The following is a 27777-nucleotide window of genomic DNA, read 5'->3' as shown; positions in this document are numbered from 1 at the left end:
ATTGCCTCAGGGCAGGTTCACACTGTGATCTTTCTGGTTCATGAAAGTGATGAATGGTGCGTTCATCATGGTCCATCCATGACAGGTGCAGCATTACCCTTGTTACGCTCTGCGCCTAAGCCCTTCTGATCCTGAACCAGGGGGGGAAATTATAGTGATCGGTGTTATTTTAATAACCAAACTTCAAGAGCCGTGGTCTTAAGTTATTGCATTTATAAAGTTTAAGTGGAATAGGGATAACAATAAAAGTATCTACAGTATATATCCAAATATAGCCTATGTTTGGAAAGTTGTACGAACAAACTCAAACTAAATAGTACTTATGGACATTATTTTCCATTTACAAGAAATATAGTAGGCTACCAGAAAGAAATATTTCACAGTTAGGTGGCAAATGGCGATCCATACAAATGGCGGTTAGACTTCTTTGAGACAATCCGGTCTACTGCCAGAGGAGGCAGCAATGCGACATGACCGGCTGCCGTGACGCACTAACGAAGAAGAAGAGATATCCCCCATGATCGTCCATGTGGCTCCTTCTGAGACAGAGAAATTCAATGATAGCTTAACATCAACTTAATCAATATAATAAAACCAACAGCAGTGGTGGTGGTGAAGCTGTCAGCAGCTCCGCGGGGAACTCAAGATGCAATGCGACGACGTAAGTTTGTTTCATCAGATTTAAAGCTCCTCATGTGCTAGGCTAGGTCTTCATGCTAACCGGCAGCAATTTAAAAACGGATACATATATTTATTTTATTATAAATAATAATAGTTTAGTGCCTACGTTAGCTATTTAACATATGGGGGTGAAAAGGTAGTGTTTAACAGTATTTGAGACACTTTGACACTAAGCTAGGGGAACCCATTATTTTGTATGTAAAATGTGACACCAACCCATGTGGTAAAAAGTATATTTCCAGGTTGTCTTGCTTTTATGTACAATTGCAGTGGTTTTAAAACGTGTATAGATCCCCCTTTTGGTAGAGTCGTATTTGAATTTATCTCGGCAACATTTAACAACTGGAATCATAGGAATTACATTTTAAGTATCTCCTGAGCTTGTTAGTATATGGACATTGTGGCATGAATAGTATTTGAGGCAGTCAATATACTAGTTGTATGTCCAATGTCACGCCAAACTCCATTATAAAAAGGTTTTCGTCTAGCTTCTCTGTAAACTTGCAGATTTGTCAGAACATGAGTCGACACACACATTAAGAATGACATTATATTTTATTATTATCTTATATTTATTTACAGTACATCTTTGAAAAGTACAGTATATTATCATTATGTTTCCCTTTCCTTAGTTTCCCAGCAGAAAGCGTTTACAGATAGATTTTTTTGCTTTGAAAATATTTTTTATTCATAATATTAAAATATAGTCTCTGGTTGTCAGCTCATAGAGTCCTGTTGTGAAACCGGAAATGTAGATTTTATCTACGTTTTATGATAGAAATGTATGGTTGGGGTCCCCAGCACATTGAAACTGCTGGATGTTAACATGTCTTTGTTGGGCAATTTGTACAATAAGCATAACACTGTTAGACTGTCACAGAAGTAATGTCTGATGATCTCCTAATAGTGTATATTTTTTCTGTAGTTATTGACATTGTAGCTCAGCATAGTTTAAACGAAGCATTGCATACCCTTCCCTCGTCTAACGTGGTTAGCCTAGCCACCTTAAGCCTATCAATGACAGAAATGTAGCGAACTGACTACCTTTAATAAGTTTATTAGTACAACAAGATTATATAAAGATGCACTTTGTGGAATATTAACCAGGGAGTATGTGATTGCGTTTTAATTATATTAGAAGTATATTTTAGTTTTGCATACACACATTTGCAGAGATGAATCCCACACAACATTTGGATAGTGTGTGATGCTGTGACCAGAAGAGCGTTGAGAGCTTTTTTTAAAAAAAAGTAACACGAAATAATTAATATTTGGTGAACACTTAAGCTGTAGCAAATAAAAAGGCTCCTAGTATATGACTGTAATGTTTTGAATCTGCTTCCTGCAGGTAATCTGGGACATTATCGGGAACAAACAGTTCTGCTCCTTCAAAGTCAAGTAAGTCTGAATCTTAATCTGCTCAAATTCATGAATTGAATAGATAGTTGTGCAGCTAGTTGATGAATTTGTCACTACTTCAAGTCTCCATCTCTTTTTTGACTTACAATTGATGAAACGAATTGGACCTATGTGCCTAAATGCAACAGTGTTAACTGCACTGATAAAATCTTGTCTCCTCTTTCTGTCCAGGACCAAGAGTCAGAGCTTCTGTCGAAATGAATACAACATCACAGGGCTGTGCAACCGCTCGTCCTGCCCGCTGTCCAACAGTCAGTACGCCACGATCAGGGAGGAGAAAGGTAAACCCGTCATACACTTCCACTTTAAAGGGGCCTATTCTGTTCAGTGTTTCCCCTACCATTGTCTTGGCGGGGCGCTGCGCCCTTTTTTATTATTTAAAAAAAAAAAATGCAACTGAAGTAATCTATCTACGGTCACATTGAACATGTGCTCTTTTATTAAATAAACTAAACGCCTATGTTATTTATCCAATGTGCATGTTTCAGTGTCCACTGCCTTGCATATTCACATTCTCCCTCCGCTCTGCTCCCCCCCCCCCCCCCACACACACACACACACACACACACGCGAATGCACACACACTCACAATCAGAGACAAGAGCGGAGGAAAGGAGGAGAACAACAGCTCTGCTGTCTGCCCGTTTGTGTGTCCCCCCAGTTTCAAATTCGTTTATTATTATTGTTTAACCGCAAGCCGTTATCGTCACGGGAGAAGGACACAAACAGCCTGCCCAGGTGGACGCGCACGAACGCGACAACGAACGTAGCGTGCGCATTCTAAAAATAGCTCACAGATGGTGAGCAGGTACCGCGGTTTTGAACTACAGTATTGAATTTGACAGAAACAACAATGAAACGCCAGCAGAAGAATAGTCTAATGAGTTGGGTGAAAAAAAAGACAGGAGATGTGAGTTGGTTTATTCAGTAAATTAGCTCAGGATAATTGGATGTTCTGTCTACACCTGTTGATGTGAGGCTAATGCAGGATTTGCTAGCTTGATGCTACTGGCATTTAGCGGCAGTGACTCAAGAAATTGCCACTTAAAATGTATCGTCAGCAATGTATGACAAGCAGACGGCTTGTTTAATGTTAGACTCACACCAATAGCTCAATATGATCATAACACGATTGCTTTCATATCAGAGATCAGATGAGGTGGAGCTGCCTCCAGCAATAGAGGATGAGGCAGAGAGCACAGTGTTGCAGCAGGTATGTTATATGCTGTAGTCAGGTGATTTAAATGTATCAATGAAAGGAAGAAGTGTAGGCTACATGATAAGAAGGGAATACAGTTTGAATTAAAGTAATAAAGTACAGTGTACTTTTTAATGTACAAATACTTTGTTACTGTATGATATCAATAACAATCATCCACAGCTCCTCTCTCTGCTCCAGAGGATAAAAAAAATGTGGGTGCCCCGGAAAATAAATTCGGGATACCCGAGCAGCACCCTGCCAAGGCAGTAAACCTAGGGGAAACACTGCTGTTCATTCTCAGGTTCCTATTAGTATGTGTCCCTACTGTCACATGTCTCCGTGCTTTAATGTTCAAAAAGCTCTTTATTTGTCTCATACTGCCTGTGCTGCAGCTCCTCTTTTCACCCTCTGTCTGAGAACAGCTCTGTTGGCATTGGTCAACTGCTTAGAGATGTCACGTCTCATAGCCTATCACGTACAGTGTGATAGTCAATAGAAGTGCAAGTTTTTCTGAGTGATGTCACTAAGTTCAGGAAGTAAACAAAGTAGTCTAATGGAGGCGGTTCAGGCCAGGGGGAGTGTGTGGAAAGAAACACTGTGATTTTAGCCTTTGCAGACCATTGACATGCACAGAAAGCTATAGAACACACTAGAGGGGAAACCTCCAAAAGCATAACAAATAATAAAGAGAAACAGTTTGAGTATGAAACACAAGAGAGAATGATTCCCTCCCTAAACACGTTTTATTTCCTGCTACAGGTCAGTGTTTCCTCTACATGAAGGTGATCGAGAGAGCAGCTTTCCCTGCCAGGATGTGGGAGAAGGTAAGCTTCATTCCTCTCTCAGTTAATGGGGTTTCTTTTTACGCAGAGATCTTTCTACCTGTATGTTTACTTTAAAAAAAAAACTAATTTGTTAGAATTCACTTGGTTATCTGAAAAATACAGACTATATACAGATTTAAGATTTACATTTCCACTTGTATGTTTTGCACTGCTATCTTTTTTTGGTGTGGCAGTAGCTCAGGCTGTAGATACTGGGGAGCCGGAGGGTGGCCGGTTCAAACCCCGAGAGACCATAGTAAGGAGAGTTGACTGGTACTTGGAGAGGTCCCAGTTGACCTCATGGGCCCTGTGGTGCCCCCCCCCCCCCCCCAGACTGCGCTTTACAATAGCTGCACAGGTCAAAGGGGAAGTCATGGTTCTGTTGGATTTGAGATCACTGTAATCTTAAGTAAATGGACATCACAAAAGTATATTCTTGCTTGGAAAATGTATTATTATTCCCTACTTAAGATTTGCTTTCTGGTGCCTTAGCGGCAGTTTTAGTTTGAGTTAAACATTTGATATATATTTGTGTGTGCGCAGGTGAAGCTCAGTAGGAACTACGAGAAGGCTCTGGAGCAGATCGATGAGAGCCTGATCTACTGGCCTCGATTCCTCCGTCATAAATGCAAACAGCGTTTCACCAAAATCACTCAGTACCTTATCCGCATGCGCAAACTGGTCCTCAAGAGACAGTAAGTACTGTTACTGTGATGCATAGTGCTGCTGAACACTGCATCACACACCACGTAGGAAGTGCTGAGCAGGAAGAAGGGTGCTCAGAACAGACAATAAAGCACCCTAATGTTATTTCCATATTATTTGAGTAAAACTGGAAATATGTTACCGGTTTCTCACGGGGTCCTGTGAGAGTGAACTCAAGAATAGAAACTTGTCTAACCACAAAATCATATAAAATAAAGCTTTATTGATCCCCGAGGAGAAATCCAGCTACAGCACCAAGACAGAAACGACAAGAGGCAAACATAGAAAATAAAGATTACTACACAACATGTTTTTAAGATTACATTTAAAAAATAGATGATTTGAAAACAAAAAATATTTCTACACAGTAGGTTTCCATCTCATCCTAACGTCAGCGTGAACACAACTTGAAGCTAACATCAAAGCGCCTTCAGTGGAGAAATGTAGGTGACGGTTGCACTGTGTTTCCAGGAGGAAGTTGGTCCCTCTCAGCAGGAAGGTGGAGAGGAGAGAGAAAAGGAAAGAGGTGAGCACTCCATGTTGTTCACTCCAACATTCAGGCTGCATCCACCTGTTCATTCTAATGTCAGGGTTCGTACGGGTGCTTGAAATCCTTGAAAATGCTTGAAATTTGACGTGGTGTTTTCAAGGTTGGGAAAGTGCTTGAATTTTGGGAATGGTGCTTGAATTTGGGATAAAGTGCTTGAAAATGTAAATGCTTTACTTCGCTTTTTAGATTAAAAGAAAATAAAGTAAGTCAGAGCCAGCTTAATTGCTTCGCTTTTACATAAAACAGCTCCGCTCCGGCCTTCCCGCGCTATGCGCGCGACCTGCAAGTGTTTTTGTTAGGTGTGTGACCTGGGCATTCTGATAAGTGATAGATGACAGTATGCCAGGAGGTTGCGGTTTCAACAAGCGTTGGCTAGCAGAAGACAAATACAAGCCATGGATAAGACGAGGGTCAAGCCCACGAGTAGCCTCCTGCAAAGTTTGCAAAAAATAACGATGGGAGAGTCGGCGCTGACGAGCCACATGAAAGGTACGCCGGAGTAGAGCATTTTAGATTAGGCTAACGTTGCATGTTACGTTTGTTTAAGCTAACGTTAGCAAGCTGAATGAGGGATAATAATTGCAGGGGACAATCATTTCAGAGGAGCGTACCTATGTTATGTGCGTTACAGTCGCCATTCTGTGGTGTTCAGAGGATGAAGCACTCACTTGTAATTCAACCCAGTCTCACGGCATTTTGTGTTATAGTCACAAAATATAATCTATTGATTCGACACAGAACGATTTTAAAAGCAATGTATTTCTACTGGTAGTATGTTTCGTGCCTAAACCAAATGTGACTTGCTCTATCGAAATCAGTCACATTGACCCGAAGACACATTTGAGTTTGTATTACTGGTCTGGGGGAAGCTCGCGAGTGTGTGTGTGTTTGTGTATTTTTGCGTTTGTGTGTATTGTGTTTGTGTACCGGGGAAACACTCACAAGAAACACCGGCTGTTGTTACGCTTGCTGTGATGTTAAATTACTCCGTTCTCCTCTTGTAATTATGCCTTTACAAGCTTCAAAGTTGTATTTATCATCTGAATTTGCCGAAACAAGTTTAATATTCTTTTGATCGCACAGGGATGAAACGTATACCAATAGAATCTGTGGACTCTCAGCTTTTCATATGATATACAGGGCTCGACATTATAAATGGCCCGCTGTCCCGGAAGCACTATTTAGACACCTCGGCCAGCATAACGTAATTTCAATTTGCCCGCTCGGGCCACTAAAAAAATATTGCTTAAAAAAAAAAATGGTCCTGTGGTATTGGTATTTTGACAAGCAATTTTGTTAAATTTTTTCGTTTATTAACACTGCAACATAGCGTTTCGTGAGGCGGTTGTCGTTGTTGGGTGAAAAGCAAACAACTGTTTGCTGCGCAGCGCGCTCCTTCACTACAGACTGTCACTATCAATATCTATCTATCTATCTATCTATCTATCTATCTATCTATATCTATCTTTATATCTCTCTCTCTCTCCCTCTCTCCCTCTCTCTCAATCTATCTCTCAATCTATAAGGAACCGCAGGAGACAAAGGGTGTTGCTATAGCAACACGTCATGTTTATGTTTACACCATAGGTTTACACCTATGGTTTACACGTGAAATCAATAGCGTGAAAAGGGGTGGGGTAAATAGGACTCGCTGGCGGAAATAGGTATAAATGGCAATTTTTTGGGCGATTTCTTCAATCTGACTTCATATTGGACATTTTTAACAACAGAGGGTGCTACATAACACACTTTCAGGAAAAGTCGTGGACTGGGAGACTTTAATATTTTATTGAAAAAAAGTTACATACAATAAAAAAAACAGCTGTGGGTGAAATTGACCCGATGGCGGTGCTAGTGTTAATCCCATGTAATTGTAGAATGAACACAGTCTTCCTTTGAATATGTATAAGTCAGGTGTCTTGAGTAGTCAAAATTACCTACAAATCATTGTACACATTTGTAAATATTATTTTCCACTTGTTACCATTGTAAGTCTATTTTTATGCAGCTCTGCGTGATTTTGTTGCTACAATTCAGGCTAATACGCTACCAGAGGTGGAATAAGTACTCATATATTGTACTTGAGTAAAAGTACAAGTACTCAGATCTTGTATTGAAAGTAGCAGTACTCAGATCTGGTACTTGAGTAAAAGTAGAAGTACTCAGATGTTGTACTTGAGTAAAAGTAGAAGTACCAGAGTGTAGGAATACTCTGTTACAGTAAAAGCCCTGTATTCAAAATGTTCCTCAAGTGAAAGTAGAAAAGTATTCTCATCAAAATCTAGTGAAAGTAGCAACAGTAAAAGTAGTCATTGTGCAGATTGGTCCATTTCAGAATAATAGATATGATATGTTTTATAATGATTGATCATGAAAGTGTTCTCAAAGCTGGTAAAGGTGCAGCTAGTTTGAATGACTTTGTATACTGCAGGGTAGCTTGTGGATTTACTCCAGGTGGAACTAAAGTCTGATTTAGCCCTTGATTATATTTCACATCATTCATCCACATCTGTGAAGTAACTGAAGGTATTAAATACATGTAGAGGAGGAAAAGTACACCATTTACCTCTGACTTGTGTTTACTGCCAACCTAAAAGTACCTAAAAAATAGTAATCAATAATGTATTGAAAAGTTATTTGGCTGATTGTTTTATATTGGCTCAGCCAGGTTATATGGGAGGCCCAGTCTACGTACAGATGGGTCACTCATTTTGACATATTAAACTTAGTTTTCTTTTCTTTAATTTTTCATCCTCATATAGAATGCTATCACGAAACACACATTTGGTTGTTTATAGCATAAAGATAATCTGATTTAATGTGAGGTAGGGAAATAATCATTTGAGTATGTGTATATAAATATGTAATTTACAACAGCTGTAAGATGCTTGAAAAGCTTGAGAATGCACCTTGAAAATGCTTGAAAAGTGCTTGAATTTGACTTTGGAAAAGGTGTAAGAACCCTGTAATGTGTACTAATGTCTGTCGTCTGTAGGAGAAAGCTCTCATCGCTGCTCAGCTGGATAACGCCATCGAGAAGGAGCTTCTGGAGAGACTGAAGCAGGGAACGGTGCGACACACACACACTTTGAATATCTGTACATCGAGGCAAACTCGAGACATAGTTCACCTGGAACAAAACAATAACTTATTTAAAAGGAGATCAAGCAACTGCAGAGATGAAATGGTTAAGTTTTAGATAAGATGCAGAGAGCCATTTAGAGGCCGATTTCTATCCTTACTTGTAATTATAGTCTGAGAGTCATCTGTTTATAAACGTGTGTTTGGTTAGAAACCTGAAATGTCTGGTTAAATCAAATTTAAAACACATTCTTCGACATAATCTACATCAGTTAAAACTCCACTGGTGATGTCCGGAGCTTCTTTTTGTCTTAAAAACAGCAGTTGCTACCATGTGACTAAATGAGACGACTAAACGTCATCCCAGCGAACATTAGCCGCCTTTAGCTTAGCGGTTGTGATGCAATGTAGTTCTCTTATAGCGTCATGTTAGCTATTAGACATTGGGATTACACTTTAGCTTCAAAAACATGAAAGCAGTGTTAATATGTGGAGACTATCCTGCTGAACAAAACACGTTTCATTAACATGTTTTTACCACATCTTATCTGCATATTTTCCGGCTTATTATTCGGCTACTTACTAAATAAGTCAATGATTTGGCACAACAGATTCATTTCATTTGATTGCTTCTGCTAAGAAAGACATTTCCGTTTTTGAAGCAACGTAATTTATAATGACAGCAGCACTGGTGGAGTTTTTCTGTAACTGTCCAAGTATTCAACTATGTACCGTGTACTAGTTAGTAACGCTAACATACATTTGTTTGTGTTCTCAGTATGGAGACATCTACAACTTCCCAGTCCACGCCTTCGACAAAGCTCTGGAGCAGCAGGATGAGGAGAGCGAGGAAGAGGAGGAAGGAGAAGATGAAGAGGAGGAGGATGATGAGGTAATGAAGGATGCTTACATCAGATCAGCCTACACACAGACTACACACACTGTTTGAGTTTATATTCTCATGTGAACTTTATCCTTGTGTCTGCAGGGCGTTGGGAAGAGCGAGTTTGTCGCAGAAGAAGAGTTGGAGGAAAGCGACCTGAGCGACTTTGAGGTGAGTGGAGCTCAAAGGACTAATGTTTAAATCTGAACTCGGGGTGTACCGAATAGTTTGAACCTTTAAAAGATCCATTCATGACGTTGAGAGAATCAATATCAAACGTTTTTTTTCCCCAAGTGTGAGTTTAATCATGTTTAAATTGAACAACAGAAATGTTTTTGTTCTGAATGTTTTTGTTTCTTCCCTCAGGAAATGAATAAACTGAAGACGAGCAGCGACGAGGAGGAACAGGACGATGAGGAGGAGTCCAGTGGAGAGGAGGAAGAGGAAGAAGAGGAGGAGGAGGAGGAGGATGAGATGAAGGTCGAGACAAAGACGAAGGCGACCTCCAAGTCTAAAGGCAAATCCCCAGCCAACGGCTCGACAGCGAGGAAGAAGCGAGCGTACGTGGAGATCGAGTACGAGACAGAGCCCGCCCCCAAGAGCAGAGCCACGTAGTGATGTCACTTCCTCTGCTGCCAGTCAAACTGCCTCTGCTGAGGTCATTAGTTTTCTCGTACAGACTGTGAATGGAAGTTTGTAAAAGGACACACAGGACAGATCTGACCTGGAATCAGATCGGAATATGAAACACCCAGAGTGACTTTAACTTTATTTTCTGATTAACATGGAGTTTTAAAAATGATTGCTTTATTTTCTTTTATATGTCAAGTCCATATTCCTGTTTGAAACCACAAAATAACAGATGTCAATAAATCCATTTTGGAAAAATATGTAAACCTGCTTATTAACTGTTTCTATAAATATCTTAATACTTCACCCACAAAAATTACTTTTTTTCTTCCTTATACTTTTTCTTAACAGTTTGAATACAGTAAAATAACTAAGTACTTCTTGAATGGCTTTCTTGCTGAGAGTTAGATTGATTATCCAGCCAACTGCTTAGCTTAAATAAATCCAGAAAACTATCACTACCTCTTGTCATGATATATATCTTTATATATTTTGTATATGTATGAAAACCAGACCAAATCTACAGAGGTCATATGATTTTCATGGGAGGTCACACAAAACCGTCATGTGCCGCGGCCAGTGGCGGCGCCAGAGATTTTCTTTTGGGGGTGCTTTGGGTGGCTTGACGTTTCATAGAGGGTGCTCAAACATGTAGTGTTTCCCATTAATGTACCGGGCACAGTGGAATGTTCTATTGCAACACTTCCCACCATACTTGCCAACCCTCCCGATTTTCGCAGGAGACTCCAGATTTCATTGCCCTCTCCCGGTTTCCTCCCGGGGTCATATTTCTCCCGATTTCTGACAAAATCAGATTTACTAAGGACTGTTTCCACTCTGACTTTAATACAGCCACACCATTGTTTGGTTTCCATGGTAGCACGTCTCTTTAGTAGCGCGCGCGCCGCGCAACTAAAAGTCTGAGAGGAAGATATATCACAGAATACAGAACAAGAATCGACAACTCTACCCTCTGCTCACTCCTTTCCTGTAAAATACAGGTCCAACCGATAATCAGCTCACGGCATATAGGTGTAAGCAGGGGTAAAGTGCTATTTTTACAAGTGGGGTGTGGACCTAAGCTCCTCTAGGGGGGTCCGGGAAGATTTTTTAAATATTGAAGTTGAAAGCATAAATCTGTTGCAACATGAAGAGATTTATGGATACATCTCTCAACACCCATATGAAACAGAACTGTAAACAGATTTACTTTTACTTTATGGATATTTTACAAATCACTCCCCTTTTAAACTGTATTCTTGTTTTGTCATATAGCATTTCATAACTGAAAGCATAGCATAGCATTAAAGTTCAGTTACAATACAAAACGTGTTTATTCGGAGAGGGCAGGAATGTCAGGGGCCTGGCCCTCCCACGGCAGCGGGTCTGATGAAAACCCTTAGTAAAAATGTGTTGTGACAACATTATTCTTTAATCTTGAGTGACTACGGAAATGTTAATACCAAACCTTTCCTTACTTTGGTACATACCAAAGTAGAAAACAACACTAAATAATATTTAAAGAAGCACAGAAAAGCACAGGCGTAAATACAGTATACTTTATTTACAAAAAACGAAATCACAGCGGTAGGCAGTACAATAAGCTACAGCTGAAGAAAATCATTACAGATTTAGAATATAGTCAAAGAATCATAAAAGCATGACTTTACTTAGGCATACATAAAACAGATCACAGAAAGAAAAAGAAAATGTACAGAGCGTTTTACAGCCGGCCTGCAGAGTGGAGAATTGTTGCTAATTAAAACATCCTGAATTTTAAAATACATTTTTTTAATTCAATAACAGTGCCTCGAATGGCCGATTAGTGTAATGATTTGTTTTTACATGAGGATATTATTTTAAAAACTAAATGTACATTTATCGTTATGAAAATAAATGTAGCTTATGTTGTTGCTCACATCTGTAACTCAAGTCAGGTATTTTAACACTCAATTAATTCGTTCATTTCCTCACATTTTCCGATCAAAAATAGTGATTATACTGTAGCAACACTGCCAACAGCTGTTGCCTTTTAATATGTATTTGAAAATGTTAATGAAATGCTTGTGTTTTCCTTTTGCGGTCATGCCAACTTTAAAATGTAGATTTTTTTATTATTTATTAGTTTATTCCACTCATGGCAATAAAGTGACTTCAGCTTATTTTTGTGTAAGCGAACGTGAAGGTTTATAAATCGGACGGTTTTGGACAGTTCAAATAGATGTGTTGTCTTGTAGTGAAGTCCACAGTGAGGCCCAAACACACACAAAAAGCATTGTAACAATGTAATAAAGCATGTGTTGTCCTTTATTACCCTTACCATAATGTTATATTTATATATTTCATAACACTTAAAAGGTGGGGTAGGTAATTTTGGAGAAACCAGCTCGAGTGCGCTAGAATTAGAAAATACACAGCCGAAAAAAATCTGCCTCTTCCTTCAGACTTGCTTACAGAGCCCCTCCTCCAACACACATGAACGCGCATATGACCAATGAGGGCACAAGATAAGTTTGTGCACAGATGGAAGGCTGACAGGCAGGTAGGCCATCCAATTATTTTAGCCGGTCCGGCTAAAATGATTGGTCGTGCTTTTTACAGTACTACGGCTTCCACAGATGATATTTATGTATTTATTGTTAAAGCATTTAATATATTCATTGCTATCGGGATGTTAAGAGCATTCCATGGAATATAAAAAAAAGTGTTTCTGAAATAAATGATATACCACACCTTTAAATGAAATGTTTTTAGCAACTGTAATGTAGATACATAATTAATCAAATGTTTGCAATAAGGAACAATTAAAATAAATTTGGGAGCAAAATAGGTTAAAAATAATTAACTGTAGGTATTTATTTGACTGACTATAGAAAAAAAAAAAAATCACATTATTAATTTGATTTATGAACAAAGCATCATATTTTTAGGCTATCATCTGTTTCATATCCATTTGTTGAGTATGAATATTATTGATCAGTGTTTTCCCTGCTGGAGAAACACAGAGTGTCATCTGTCCAGCTGATCCATACAGTGTATGTATGTTTTATCCATCAATAACAGCAGAGTCATATCAGGTGAAAGCTGCATTCATCGATTTATTTTTTTAAAACACTGAATCCAACAACTGACACATTACATGTTATACTGTGTGCGCATCCGTCGGCTCGTTTTGGTATATTTCTCCCCTCTAGTAGCCACAAAATCAAATAATACAGCTTTAAAAATATTTTAAAAGTATAAGATAAAGTTTAGCAGAGCTACTTTGTTGGTGTTTTATAGCTAGTGAGTGCTGGAATGCTTCTCAAAGAACAACATTTACTGAACAATGCAGTTAAATAGGCTGGGAGAACTGGATCATGTGGCGCCGGGATCATGCTCTACAATCCCTATTTATTAATTTGACATTTAATCATTTAGTTGATGAAAGCACTTTAGGGTGTCAAGGCTCCGTCAGATTACGCTTAAAATAAAACAAAATGTGTTGGAAGGCAAGATAATGTCAGAATAGAGTGGTGCAGTAATGAGTCCTAAACCTAGGAAAGGACTTCTACAACTTCTTGTTCCCTCGTCTTGAGTCAATGGTTTTTTGAACGTGTTTGCGGTTAGTAACGTGAGCCAAGGTCTGTGGTTAAAACAAGCTGAAGAGATCTTCACATTTTGTCCAACGACATAAAGCACGTCAGTAAATACCCCACTGGTAGGAGCTCATTTACTACAATATGCCGAAACCCAATTGGAAAATCCCATTGCTTTTTGTTGAGACAACCCTTTGCGATGCTTACTTCTGGGTCGGCCTTCAAAAACAAGTCATCACTGCACCACTCTATAAGTCTCTAAGATATGTTTTTGTTGCAAATCTTCTGCCTATTCCGCTTTTAAGAACCGGAATGCAGATCCCGCCGTTAAAAAGAAAACTAAACATACAAAATACGTAAAGGTAGCAATAAATTAAAATCTGTGTTGCTTCCACTTTTACCTTTCCCTCAATACACACTGAACCAGGAGGGACACGAAGCATGGCCACTAGAGGGAGCTGTGACACCGAAAATAAAATGTAAATATATATTGAAAACATGTTAGAAAACAAAACAAATCAACATGAACAAGAAACATTTTAATAATAAAAATCTATCCTGAACTGGATTCCATGCAGGGCCAGTCGTGACATTCTGGTTCAGGTAGGTCATTTTATTCTTCATCATCACCTTCATCAGATCAGTTGGTTTATCATTACATAAGAACCTTAAATAAGCTTAGGTTATTGGATTGAAATATTTAATTTTTTTTTTTCAAATGCAAAAAGTGGAGATTAGGGATCTTGTGTTTTGGGTTTCTGTGTGAACAACGTTTCTTAGATTTCTTTAGGGATCCACTGGGTTCCTGGTAACAGAATATTCAGTTTCATTTGGTCAGGAAGGGTTTTGATGTCCTCAGGACTGGATTATTATATTTTCTTTAAATTAAAATTCTATGCGGGGCAGCTTCCAAGTTTCTGAATGTCATTCTCAGATTGGGTCCAATATAATGTGTGCATGAATCACTCCGTATGGAGATGCTAGCCATTTTCTTAAGCATTGTCCAGTATGTTCTGTCAAGCTGGGAATAAAGGAGGTGATTTAGACGTGATCAAACCAAAGTACAATGAAGCTTTAACGCAATTCTATACAGTTTGGGAACTCGCGAGAGATGTTAAAGAAAGACTGATCAAAACTGAACCAGAGATATGTCGACTTTTAGTACATAATATGGGACAAACTCAAAAATCCTGGATCCTACATTTTTCGCAAACATAGTACAGTCTGCTTCTAGACACACCCTGCCTTGTGAATCCCACGACTTTCTAACTGCAGACCTTTTGTTTGTAACTCAGGCTTTTCCTTTAGAGGGTCAACCAGTGCAGGTCAAAGGACATTTAAGAAGTCAAGTGGTTCCGAGTATGGAGTAGTGCCCATTAACCTGCATTTAAGTGAACTGGTACACCACAGGAACGCCTCCAGATACGCATTCCACCACAAGAGCAACAGATTCAAAAGTCCACATCAGCAACTTCAGTGTAAATGCGTCCACATTACCGACAGTGTAAATGCAATGGGTCAGAGGTCAGAAGGTTCATCTATCGAGTGTTTGGAAGTTAATGCATGAGAAACAAGTGAAACAACGAGGTTGCTCTATGAAATCAAGCAGAGCGAGAAATGTTTTCTGTGAAGAAGGAACCCCAAGGACGAATGCAGACATTAACGCAACTGTTAGAATTCATGAATTTGAAGCAAGAGTGTTTAAGAGTTGGATTCAACCAATGATGGGCATTTGGGTGATATAGATTCATGGCAGATTCAATTATGTAGCTACATTTGAACATTTGAACTGAAGGTGGTCCTTGATTTGGACCTGAATCTGTCAATAGGAATGTCCAGAGTTGGAATTATGGTGACTTGCACTTTAGGACCAAGGTTGATGGACTACCCTCACTTGAGACGGGTCAATGCTAGTGGAAGATAGTTGTCTGGTGTCGGGCGCTCCCATTCTCATCTATCTTTTGGCCAGGAAAGCCTGTGTGTGGGTGAACGCGGTCTCAGTTTTTCACACATGCCACTGTTTGTGTTTGGGACGAGGGGAGTCTAAATTTGAAGGAAGCTAAACATTGAGACAGCAAGCTTGTAAGGGCATCTAGACTTTGACCAGAGTTCTTTCATAATCCGAGGATTTGTCTAATTCAATGTCCAGATTTCAAACTAAGTGACCCCTTTTGATAAAGTGTTGTCCAGTTTTGGGTCGTTGATTCAGATTCAGGTTTCGTATCTATATTTTCATCAGTGTTTTTCTTTTGTGACCACGATATTCTTGAAATTTGGACAACCATCATATGACTCAGGCCAACAGCACTCCAACTTGGGAGGTCCTGAGTGCAGTCAAGTTTTTGGGGGAAAATGTTGGGCTGAAAATGGGCAGTGATGGGACTGGAATGAGACCCAGCATGTGTCATTTTGACAGTGATTCAGGGGGTCCTGATTTGAGAGTTGTCCAAAACTGATCCGAATTTGAGAATGAATGGACGTCTGGAGAGGTTCTCGATCTAGTTGAGGATGTCCTGATTTAACCAAAGCTAGTGATGTCTGATTGGGTGGAGGATGGCTCAATCTTTGTCTTGAGTACTAACCTCAGGTTTGGAGTCAAAACAGTTGGTTGGACTGTGTTGAACGTTATCCACCTAAATTCTGTTTGACGCACTCTTAAGAAGCATGTTAGTGCCTGGTGGATCTCTGTGTATCTTTCTGCCTCCGTCTGTCCGTCCACCGGTCTGTTCTATTGGTCTGTAGTTCCTGTCTGTGGTTAGCAGCTGCAGCCTTCTTTGGCCGGCTGGCTGTCGGCGTTAAGGCGCCCCCCCTGCGGAGCAGATGGTTTGTGCTGGACCCCCGACTCAGCAGCGTTCAGGTCCAGACTGCCGTCTTGGATGTTCTGGTATATCCTCTTTGCTGCTTCCAGGAAGGCCTCTTCCACATTCTCCCCTCTGAGGCAGAAGAAGGAACACAACATTTTCAGAGATGAATAAACATTCAGTAAAGAGTCTTACAGGTAGATCAGATTCAGAACTTTATTGGTATACACGTGGCACCAGTTGCACGTCAGGTAGTAATACCACAAGTAAACTCTTCTCAAATTCAACTCAACATATGTCTGTATCTGCAGAAAATAGAACCTAAAATAGGAAATTATTAGTATTCCCAAAAAGAAATGGCTCTATTTTAAGTGTTTAACATATTCTATGTATTCTTTTTTCAGGACGTTATTTCTGATTCTTTACTGTCCGAGCAGCATCTGAACGTTGTCAAGGCAGAGCTAATTAAAAAAAATTGCATAAACTTTTAGGTAGTATTATCTATAACAGCGTATGTTTAACATATCAAAAGTTGTTCTGAAAATTACTTAAGCTGTCATAGATGGAATAATAGTAACAAGTACAAAACAACTTACCGTTTATGGTCAAAAGGAAACAAGAAAAAGATATATACTCAAAGTACCTCAAATTTGCAACTTAAAAATAGTAATCAAGTAAATGTTGTTGGTTACTTCCCACCGCTGTTTTTCTTTTATTTGGAAAACCTTATGAAAATAAACACATTTATATCTTTCAAGGGATCAGTTTCAAAATGTTTGAGTGACAAGACCTGTGTGCGAATGTGGATATACAGTGGGGCAAAAAAGTATTTAGTCAGCCACCAATTGTGCAAGTTCTCCCACTTAAAAAGATGAGAGGCCTGTAATTTTCATCCTAGGTATACTTCAACTATGAGAGACAAAATGAGAAAAAAAAAAAAAAAATCCAGAAAATCACATTGTCTGACTTTTAAAGAATTTATTTGCAAATTATGGTGGAAAATAAGTATTTGGTCAATAACAAAAGTTCATCTCAATACTTTGTTGTATACCCTTTGTTGGCAATGACAGAGGTCAAACGTTTTCTGTAAGTCTTCACAAGGTTTTCACACAGTGTTGCTGGTATTTTGGCCCATTCCTTCATGCAGATCTCCTCTAGAGCAGTGATGTTTTGGGGCTGTCGCTGGGCAACACAGACTTTCAACTCCCTCCAAAGATTTTCTATGGGGTTGAGATCTGGAGACTGGCTAGGCCACTCCAGGACCTTGAAATGCTTCTTACGAAGCCACTCCTTCGTTGCCCGAACGGTGTGTTCGGTGTGTTTGGGATCATTGTCATGCTGAAAGACCCAGCCACGTTTCATCTTCAATGCCCTTGCTGATGGAAGGAGGTTGTCACTCAAAATCTCACGATACATGGCCCCATTCATTCTTTCCTTTACACGGATCAGTCGTCCTGGTCCCTTTGCAGAAAAACAGCCCCAAAGCATGATGTTTCCACCCCCATGTTTCACAGTAGGTATGGTGTTCTTTGGATGCAACTCAGCATTCTTTCTCCTCCAAACACGTCTAGTTGAGTTTTTACCAAAAAGTTCTATTTTGGTTTCATCTGACCATATGACATTCTCCCAATCCTCTTCTGGATCATCTAAATGCTCTCTAGCAAACTTCAGACGGGCCTGGACATGTACTGGCTTAAGCAGGGGGACACATCTGGCACTGCAGGATTTGAGTCCCTGGTGGCGTAGTGTGTTACTGATGGTAGCCTTTGTTACTTTGGTCCCAGCTCTATGCAGGTCATTGACTAAGTCCCCCCGTGTGGTTCTGGGATTTTTGCTCACCGTTCTTGTGATCATTTTGACCCCACGGGGTGAGATCTTGCCTGGAGCCCCAGATCGAGGGAGATTATCAGTGGTCTTGTATGTCTTCCATTTTCTAATAATTGCTCCCACAGTTGATTTCTTCACACCAAGCTGCTTACCTATTGCAGATTCAGTCTTCCCAGCCTGGTGCAGGTCTACAATTTTGTTTCTGGTGTCCTTTGACAGCTCTTTGGTCTTGGCCATAGTGGAGTTTGGAGTGTGACTGTTTGAGGTTGTGGACAGGTGTCTTTTATACTGATAACGAGTTCAAACAGGTGCCATTAATACAGTTAACAAGTGGAGGACAGAGGAGGATCTTAAAGAAGAAGTTACAGGTCTGTGAGAGCCAGAAATCTTGTTTCTTTGTAGGTGACCAAATACTTATTTCCACCATAATTTGCAAATAAATTCTTTAAAAATCAGACAATGTGAATTTCTGGATTTTTTTTTCTCATTCTGTCTCTCATAGTTGAGGTATACCTAGGATGACAATTACAGGCCTCTCATCTTTTTAAGTGGGAGAACTTGCACAATTGGTGGCTGACTAAATACTTTTTTGCCCCACTGTGTATGTGTATATGTATATATATTAGGGCCGGGACTTTAACGCATTAATTAAGATTGATTAATTAATTACACAAAAATTAACGCATTTTAATCTTACTTATTTTTGTACCGCGGAACGTTTCTCACTGGATGAGTTTCAGGGGTACCGATTATACTGGAGCACCAACTAACGTTCATGACTTCAGACAACAAACCACAGTGAACAATAGTCGAACGAAGAAGTTGATGAGACCGCTTTTGGTTGGGACATTTTGTTTTAAAAAACGGACGGATGGAAGCGTCGATAAGAGCAAGGTTGTTTGCAAATTATGCAAAAAGGAATTTGCATATCACCGCAGCACATCAAGCCTCAAGTATCACCTCAATGCAAAACCTATAGCAGCTAGCGTGGAAGCTAGCGTGGACGTTAGCCCGACTAGGAGTACAAGGACCCACACCCAATTCGCGTTGATCAAACAGTGGCCTATGCAACAGAGAGATTTTATTTTTCATCAGGATATTGGAAGAATAGGAGGGATTGAGGTCAATCACTGGCACTTTTTTATTTTATTTTAAATGGTACAGTACACTTTATGTTGAACTATTTATTATGTTGTTGGTGCAACTGGCACTTTATGTTGAACTGTTTATTGTTTTGGCCAAGGTTATTGAGAGAGTTGGACTGAAATTTATTAGATTTTTTAAATCAACTGTTGGTAAATCAACAAAGTCTGTTATGGCCTCTGAAGCAACAGAGAGATGTTCTCTAATAGTCAGGGTTTCCAATGTTCTGAATGTACTTGAAAGTATTGTGTTTTACTTAAAAAACAAAGTGTTATAGTTTACAGAAGGTCTACCTGCCTATAGGCTACCTGAATCTCTGAAATGTACTATATTCCTAAATATGCTATTGCTACACTTTATGGCCAGTGTACCACCTTGAAAAAAATAAACAATGTTTTGTTGCTTAAGCTTATGTATTCAGTCATTATTCAATGGTATACTAAAATCCATGTGAAAAAAATTGCTTCTCACTGTTCTCAGGTCAAATATTTCTATGTGATTAAAAATGCGATTAATTGCGATTAATTAATTACAAAGCCTGTAATTAATTAGATTAATTTTTTTAATCGAGTCCCGGCCCTAATATATATATATATATATATATATATATATATATATTGCTGAAATAGTGTGTGCATGAACTTACGTTTTTGCGCTGGCCTCAAGAAACAGCAAACCTGAAAAACAGGAAGTAGAAATCAAATCTAAAGGTCCTGTTTTCATCTTAATTTGAACATGTTGCTGATATCTCTCTCTTTCTCTCTCAAAGAAGTCACACCAAAATAAAACACTTCTCACCATTCTCTTCAGCAAACTGTTTGGCCTCCTCGTACGTCACATCCCTCTGAGCCTCCAGGTCAGCCTTGTTACCAATCAGAATGATGACCTGGACACAGCAGTCAGCGTAGTTATTGAACAAATATAAAAATGCATGATCAGTAGCCACATTGGCATCAGTATGCTGAGGTCAGTGGCGGCTAATCAATAGAGGGCACTAGGAAATGTAAACAATTATTACAGTATGTTTCATTATCCTCTCTTGCAAGTGCAGCAGCCAACCAATTGCTGACCGTTGCTACCCGAAAACTATGCAATTCAGCCAATGAGCGTCCTCAGATCTGATGGCCAAAGGGCGGCAAATTCAGCGTGTGTGGGAATACTTTGAGGTAACGAAAGAGTATTTGATGAAGATGGCTGCTTGTGTAAGTACTTCTGGAACATCCGGACTTCTGTCCCAGTTTATATTGTATTAACTATGTCCAGGACAAGGTGTTTCTTTCAAAGTTAACCACACTGAAGATTATGGAGGTATGCCACACTACCAACACAGCTGACTTTCTGTGTGATAATACACTACTCCTTCTGTAAGAGTAAGTATATCTAATTCAATAACTAGGCTGGTTGATTAGACTTCTCACATTTTTAAGCCTCAATTTGTTCTTTAGCACTGTTTGCCATGTTTTGTTAATGTTTGTAGTGTAATGGGATTCCAGCATGTATGTGTGCGTGTGTGCGTGTGTGTTAACTCACTGTGTTGGGGTTGGTCAGGTTCCTGGCATCTGTTAACCAGCTGCTCAAGTGATTATAAGTACTTCTCCTGGACACAGAGACAAAAACAAAGTTATTCATCAAAGGATCAAACTCATATGAAACCCCCCACACTAACTCCCCTCTCCCGTTCAGTACCTGGTGATGTCGTACACCATGAGGGCCCCTGCGGCCCCCCTGTAGTAGGACCTGGTGACGGCCCTGAAGCGCTCCTGACCGGCCGTGTCCCAGATCTGCAGTTTCACTTTCTGACTATTGACCTCCATGATCCTTGTCCCGAACTCCACCCCGATGGTGTGAGGACAGTCTGCCATGACTGCACACACACATCCAAAATATTCATTATTATGACAGTTTAACCAGAAAACAGCCAACAACACAGGACACTGCTTTTTTCTTATTATTTTTCGTGAAGGTATATCATTTGATATGAACCAATAATGTACTTTGGGGATTGATTCCCATAAACAACTGTTCTAATAACATATCGCATTAATCCAACCTTTATTTTACCCAGACAGATTATTTAATAATCATCTAAACGCTTAATGTACATTATAATTTAATGACTTATTCAGCTTCAAACAACTATTCATCAGCCGATTGTAGAAAATTAACTTTCAAATGTTAAAGGATTGAAAATGATCATAGGAACAGGTGGATGGAAAGGCACCTAATGAGTAAGAGAAGTTGGAGGAGAGTAGAAGAACAGAAGGAGAAAGAACTCACATTTTTTCTCTGTGAACTGGTGGAGAAGACACGACTTCCCTACTCCCATATCACCTGGAGAGAGAGAGAGAGAGAGAGAGAGAGAGATTCATTAAGTTATGTGTCTGGAGGGAACCTTTGCAGACCATTTACATGCAAACAAACCTATAACAAACCATAGGAAAGGGAAAATATGCATATTAGGGCCTCTTTAATGTTTGATTTGAATAGCTCCATACTACTAAAATTAGTTAAAAATAATTCCATTGTTGTGTTTTAGTTTAGTTTAGTGCATGGGTCTAAACACTACAATACCCATGCACCTCAACATCCAATCACAGAGCTTTCATTTTGCTGCCGTTTAATAAAATGCAGAGAGACACGTTTAACTTAGCTACATTTGTTTTGAATGTCCAATGGCTTCTTGAACTTATTCTTTATAACAGAAGAACATTATTCAGATGATTAGTTCAGCAGAGTTTGGCATTCCACTCCTCACACACAACAGGCCTTTAGATGTTAAAACGCGAGCTAACACAACCAGTCAGTCCCAGACGAGTCATCCTTGAAAAGTTTCACTTCTCAGGAAACACTTTTCACGGAAATAAACCCGAGCAAATATCCGTCTGGGTAGAAAATCTATTTAACCATGCTGCCTGGAAAAAGGAGTATGCACGTGGAAATATTTCAAGGTAATTGGTCAAATGATGTTACTACAATGGTCCTATAAAAACTAGTACTTCAAATATAAATATTTTGTTTTTGAATTTAATACATTTGCCAGTTACCAACTTAGCAACAAGACAATTGACATCAAGTGTGCCTTAGCAGTGTTTCCCATACATTGATATATTATTATTTTAATTTTTTTAAATTCTTTTGGTGGTCTAATGGATAGTGTGTGCTAGTGTGCCCTTGAGTAAGACACTTAGGGGGGGGGGGGGGGGGGGGGGTGTTGGGTGCCCCCACAAATAGAATCAAATTATGTGGGAAGCACTTCTTGGTGTCCATGAGGTGAAGTAAACTCTTACAAATATTTATCGTAAAAGGAGCAATACTGCTATTTAAAATCACTGTTGCAAGTAAAAGTACAAAAGTATTCACAACAAAGAGGAACATTTACTCTACAAAAAAGGTGAAAAATACTTGTGTGTACTTTCTATACTTTGATCTGAAGTACAATACCATATTTTATCAAATCTGAATCTGTTAAGTATTCTTAAAATATGATACAAATATATATAATGAAGTAAATCAATATTTTCCTCAGAGATATAGTGGAGTAGAACTATATAATGTCGCATACATTTGAAAAAGACCAGTCAAATCAAATTGTAAAAGACTCAAGTAAAGAATATTTATAATAACATTTGACTTATTAGTAAATGTACTAATAATCCAGCTGGTTGCAATATTAGTACATTAGTAATATTAGTAACTAGTAGTAAGTAATGTTAGTTGCGCTACCTGCAACAGAATGCAGACAGTGACAGTAAAAAATACAAGAATAAAATAAAAATAGAACATAATTATTTATTCAAACAAAGGGAGTTAAGTAAATATCTGCAAGTTGTATGCCAATATTCAACAACAATATACGTGTAAAATTGTGTATATTACAATATATTCAGTGGTGTATTAGTATTATAAAGATATGAATACTTCAGAGGGAGTTTCTCTCCCCCCCCACACCCCCCCTGCTTGAAACGCCTCCATTGGACTACTCTGTTTACTTCCATAACATAATGACATCACTATTTAACACTTTCTATACTATTGGCTAGCGATTTGACTGGGCTCTGGTTTCAGACAGAGGGTGAAAAGAGGTGCTGCAGCACAGGCAGTATGAGAAAAATAAAGAGCTTTTTGAACATTAAAGCATGGAGACATGTCACAGTAGAGACACAGAATATGAAGCTGAACATGAGAAAAATATGTCCTCTTTAAAATGATCACCTGACGACCTGAAAATACAAATAATACATAAACAGCATGGTAGGGCTGTACCCGAATATTCGACTATTCGAATATTCGTTCGTTGGCCAACTATTCGGGTTTCAATTTCATTATTCGGATATTCGTTTTTTTCAAAAGAAATAAATATTTTTTTCTAAATGTATGCTATTAATGAAAGGCGAATTGCCATATTCTTATACTATATTTATACTTTTGAATTGCACTGTTAAAATGCGGAAATATATACAATCTCAGCCTGTGCTCCTGACATCGCGTTCACTCACAGTCACGAACACAAACGGCACGCTTCACCTCGCTTCACCTCGTTTCACCCACAAAATGCCGAAGACTTCAGCTGTGTGGGACCATTTTAAATTGGACGACGGTAAGAAGAATATGTGCCAAATATGCAATAAGAAACTGGCCTACCACGGTGGCACAACAACTCTGAAAAGTCACCTGGATTCTGTAAGTAGTAGCCTAGCTTAGCTGTTGTCAAGTTGCCATGATGAAGCTGCTTTATTTGCCGTTTAAAAAGTAACCTTACACATTATAAAAACATGCACTTACTTTGCTTGGAAAATAGTTGCAAGCAAGCAACCAAATTGTTTTTTTAATATTAGCTTTTTTAATTTTATCCAAATAGTTAAAATAATAGTAATAGAGTAGAGTAATAATAGAGTAATGTGGGAACATCTGGGGCTAAGGCAACGGCATAAAGTTGAGTAGCTCAGCCTAATAATAACTTGTGTGCAGCCCCACGCATCCCAGCCATCAACAATACAGCAGACCCTACAGTTACCCTACAGAGGACACATTTAGTTTTAATGTTTGCGAGTACTGAGAAAATAAATAAATACAAAATCGTAATAGTATGCTCTTTCTGCGCTTCTGCTTAACAGTGTGTTGTCAGGTGTCTCGGATTCAGAGCGTGTTATGAAACCTTTTTTCCCCCAAAAAATTGTGAAATATTTTTTAGAAAAAAAAAATACAAATCTCTCCGCAACGAATATTTGCTCCTGATTACTACCGAATATGTAAACTCGTGTAAACGGGGTCTTAAACTCCGCACACTGAGCTCTGATTGGTCAGCAGGCGGTGCTTTCACTGAGTTGATCTCTCAACCTGGAACAAAACCTGCTCCGGACCAGGCTAGCCATTCAGCATAATGGCGCATTTCCACCATGGCGCAGAGGGCGGTTTAAGCGTGCCGTGCCGGGCCCATTTTTGGTTGCGTTCCCACTAGGCCTAGTTCCGGCCCGGGGCTACTTTTTCACCTTTTTTTCTGGCCCGACAAAATCGTGGTTCTATCGGGGCCAACCAGCGGGCCAACCAGCGGGCCAACAACCGGGCTGAGTATGCTAAACTAGAGAGAGAATCGCCAGCAAGGAGCTACAACTACAACAAGATGAACATATTTGTCCGTTATTTAATTGTAACACACGTTTCAAAATGATGCCGAAGTAACAACATACTGATACCGGTTAGTAAAAACCATGAATTAATGCTTTGACAAGTCTGCAGACAGATGAAAAACCTTTTAAAATGCGTGTTTTCTGAATGGGGACTGGCCAAGCTAACGTTGTATATGCTCCGACCGTCCACACTCACAACAACGGCCTACAGACATAAATAAAGCAGCGACTGTATTTGCCATGACACAGACAGTCTGTGGTTTGTACTTGTTTCACTTTTGTCTAGTTTCTGAACAGATATGAGGAGCTGTGAGCTCTGAGTGCTAAGAACTAACGGCTGATGTTGGTTTTCTAAAGATGACGTCACGGCTCCGCCTACACTGCGTTACTATAGATACTACCCAAGTTCCTAAACTGTAATGGAAGCGCAGCATTAAAGTGAGCCGGGCCTAACATCTTTAAACCCTTTACAAAATCTATCAATCAATACAAAAGTTATATTAAAAACGTTTGATATTTTTTGTAAAAAAATAATTAAAGCTGAGCAGAGAAGAAGAACCAAGCAGTGTGAAAACAAATAAAGAAAGAAAAATACAAATACTTCAAATGTATTTTACATTACTTGAATAAATGTACTTAGTTACATTCCATCTCTGGCCTTTTATGTATGTATGTACCAGACCTCCTTCAGTGTATAAATCCAACTTACCAATGATGATGTATTTGAAGATGTAGGAGTAGTTGTAAGGTGCGGCTGTCATCTTGATACTGGAAAAGAAAAAAGAAAAACAGGAAAAGAGGTGTGAGTTCATACACAGAGTCCACATCAGATCACACTTTATCTGTGAGTCAGCTTCTCATTTGCTGACATTGAATATCCTCAATTTGTTTGCCTCTCTTACTGCACGAATGTGCATTGGACATTTAAGGCAGTCTGGGAGCTTATTTAAACCCTTGCAAATTGTAGAAACATTTTTATACATGTAAAAATGCGGGAAAAAAGGAGATTCTACATATTTTGACACAACTAGATCACATAGGATCAGGTCCCTTTGAAAACATAAACCCATAAATGTCAAATCTGGACTAGATTATCACAAATACTCGTTGATACTTAGTTTCAGACTTGTACTTTTTGTGAAAATACGCAGAAGGGAGATTTCACTCGCTTTTTTTACACCTAGACAACATTGTACCAGGTCCAGATCATAACCCACTATGCCTAGACTGATCATAAGGTCAAGGTTTAAATAAGAAAGTCTCGCGTGTTTTGTTTTTCTTGCTAATTCAAAAATAAAATAAGGCAAAGGTTTCACAATTCTGTGTTTAAAATAGCCTCTTTGCTTCCCTGGGATAATATAGTCGAGATTTGACCAGTCTGAACATAGCTGTTACTGATCTGGACCTTTTCTAAAGTGGTCTAAATGTGCAAAAAAAGAGTCAAATCTATAACTGAGCAACAAACAAAAGGAAACAGTCGATTGGGCTAACACACAGCTAGGCTAACAAACCGAGCTTAGCTTTTAGCATGAACCGTTAACCGTAATGACAGTCACGCAGTGAGAACGCAGTCATCTTTAGCAGAAGTATTACACAAAATCAGCTGACTTCCCTCTCTGATAAACCCTCTCATTCCTTGTTCTGTTAGCTTAGCTCTAGAGCTAACCGGCTAACAGCTGCAGTGCTGTCAACGCCTTGCTAACAGGCTAACAAGCAGGAGGCCAATTTGATCAAACTAAAATTAATAAAGCACAGGACAGCAGGGGTGAGGTAAGATGCTGGCGTTTTACCTTCGTCACGGCTTTTTATCCAACTGGTAAAACTGATATATCTACTGGTTAGACGGCTGGTTGTATGTAGTTAGCTGATTAGCTTAGCCTGGTGATCCGTAAGGAAACCTTTCCCCTCTTCCGCGATACTTATTCTCTAGCGATAAACACGGGAAACACCGCGAGACTTACAAGTGTCTAGCGCCGCCCAGCGTACGAGAGGACAGTATCACAGACTGATGGGAAACCAACCAAGATTGAGGTACCTTTATTATAGTAGCCTATAGCCCAGTTAAGTTAAATTAATTCGTTATTTTTATTTAAACATAAATAGTAAAAAGTGCAGCAAAATGCTCAGCGATGGAAGTAAATAGCTACAGCTATCCAATAAATGTCCCATTAATTCAATCCATCTTCAAGTGAAGAAATAAATACAATATTTATTTCAGAGATTAAGTTATGTCAATGTATGACCCAACCCAGGTTATGTACAATTTCTTTATAATTGTACTTGAAATTATTTTTTTGTACTCAAATCTAAATAAAGACACCCTAAGCCAAACCTCTGAAATACTTTGATGATCATTTATATACAGCTGCTAATTTTACAGCAGAATAGTTTACCACCTTATACATTCAATTTTATGAAGGTACAATTATTCAATTATTGTATAAGAGTTTACTTTCACACAGAGTGACATAGGAAAACCTTCCTGCCAACAGCCATAACACTTTACAACACATCACCTGTGACCAGCAGAGAACTCACTGTACATCGTTTAAGTTACTTTAGTTTATCCCTCTCCATAGCAATGGACAATTTGCACATCTGTAATTGATATATTATGTATATATGCTTCTGTAATACAGTATTGGCCTGTCTCACTGATATCTTTATATATATATTTGTGGTTTATTTTCCTTTCTACTGTAGATACACTGTAAACAATTACCAGCATTTCACAACATTTAACAGTATTATTTCACAGTGACATATTGTAATCAAGACCCCCTGTAATATCCCAACAAATACATGTAAAAATGACTGTATCCTTGGA

The 27777-nt window shown here is 39.0% G+C and overlaps 2 protein-coding genes across 2 annotated transcripts; one reads left to right on the top strand and one right to left on the bottom strand.

Annotated features, from left to right (window-relative positions):
- Positions 1 to 26: 26 nt before the first annotated feature.
- Positions 27 to 10234, top strand: mak16 (MAK16 homolog). Its single transcript, XM_079687199.1, has 10 exons — positions 27 to 661; positions 2030 to 2079; positions 2272 to 2381; positions 4061 to 4125; positions 4669 to 4820; positions 5302 to 5356; positions 8376 to 8450; positions 9240 to 9353; positions 9450 to 9515; positions 9711 to 10234. The coding sequence occupies exons 1-10, from the start codon at positions 647 to 649 to the stop codon at positions 9957 to 9959; spliced, it is 951 nt and encodes a 316-aa protein (XP_079543325.1). The 5' UTR covers positions 27 to 646; the 3' UTR covers positions 9960 to 10234.
- A 2818-nt stretch (positions 10235 to 13052) lies between these two features.
- LOC307042756 (ras-related protein Rab-14-like) lies at positions 13053 to 26920 on the bottom strand. The gene is made up of 8 exons (XM_079686839.1): positions 26741 to 26920; positions 25660 to 25718; positions 21601 to 21654; positions 21010 to 21187; positions 20854 to 20920; positions 20122 to 20209; positions 19970 to 20000; positions 13053 to 16485 (listed from the first exon to the last, which is right to left on the bottom strand). The coding sequence occupies exons 2-8, from the start codon at positions 25709 to 25711 to the stop codon at positions 16308 to 16310; spliced, it is 648 nt and encodes a 215-aa protein (XP_079542965.1). The 5' UTR covers positions 25712 to 25718; positions 26741 to 26920; the 3' UTR covers positions 13053 to 16307.
- Positions 26921 to 27777: the final 857 nt, after the last annotated feature.

The sequence above is a fragment of the Notothenia rossii genome, assembly GCF_949606895.1.
Source record: "Notothenia rossii genome assembly, chromosome: 6".
NCBI lineage: Eukaryota > Metazoa > Chordata > Actinopteri > Perciformes > Nototheniidae > Notothenia > Notothenia rossii.
This window is presented reverse-complemented; position numbering and strand designations above follow the sequence as displayed.

Excerpts from the sequence above, each read along its gene's own strand:
- mak16 (XM_079687199.1), top strand. Across the intron at positions 4,821-5,301 it reads AAACTGGTCCTCAAGAGACA|GAGGAAGTTGGTCCCTCTCA; the intron begins GTAAGTACTGTT and ends CTGTGTTTCCAG. Across the intron at positions 9,354-9,449 it reads AAGAGGAGGAGGATGATGAG|GGCGTTGGGAAGAGCGAGTT; the intron begins GTAATGAAGGAT and ends TTGTGTCTGCAG.
- LOC307042756 (XM_079686839.1), bottom strand. The coding sequence starts at position 25,711 with ATGACAGCCGCACCTTACAACTACTCCTACATCTTCAAATACATCATC. Across the intron at positions 21,188-21,600 it reads CCAGTTCACAGAGAAAAAAT|TCATGGCAGACTGTCCTCAC; the intron begins GTGAGTTCTTTC and ends GTGTGTGTGCAG. Across the intron at positions 20,210-20,853 it reads ACCTGACCAACCCCAACACA|GTCATCATTCTGATTGGTAA; the intron begins GTGAGTTAACAC and ends TGCTGTGTCCAG.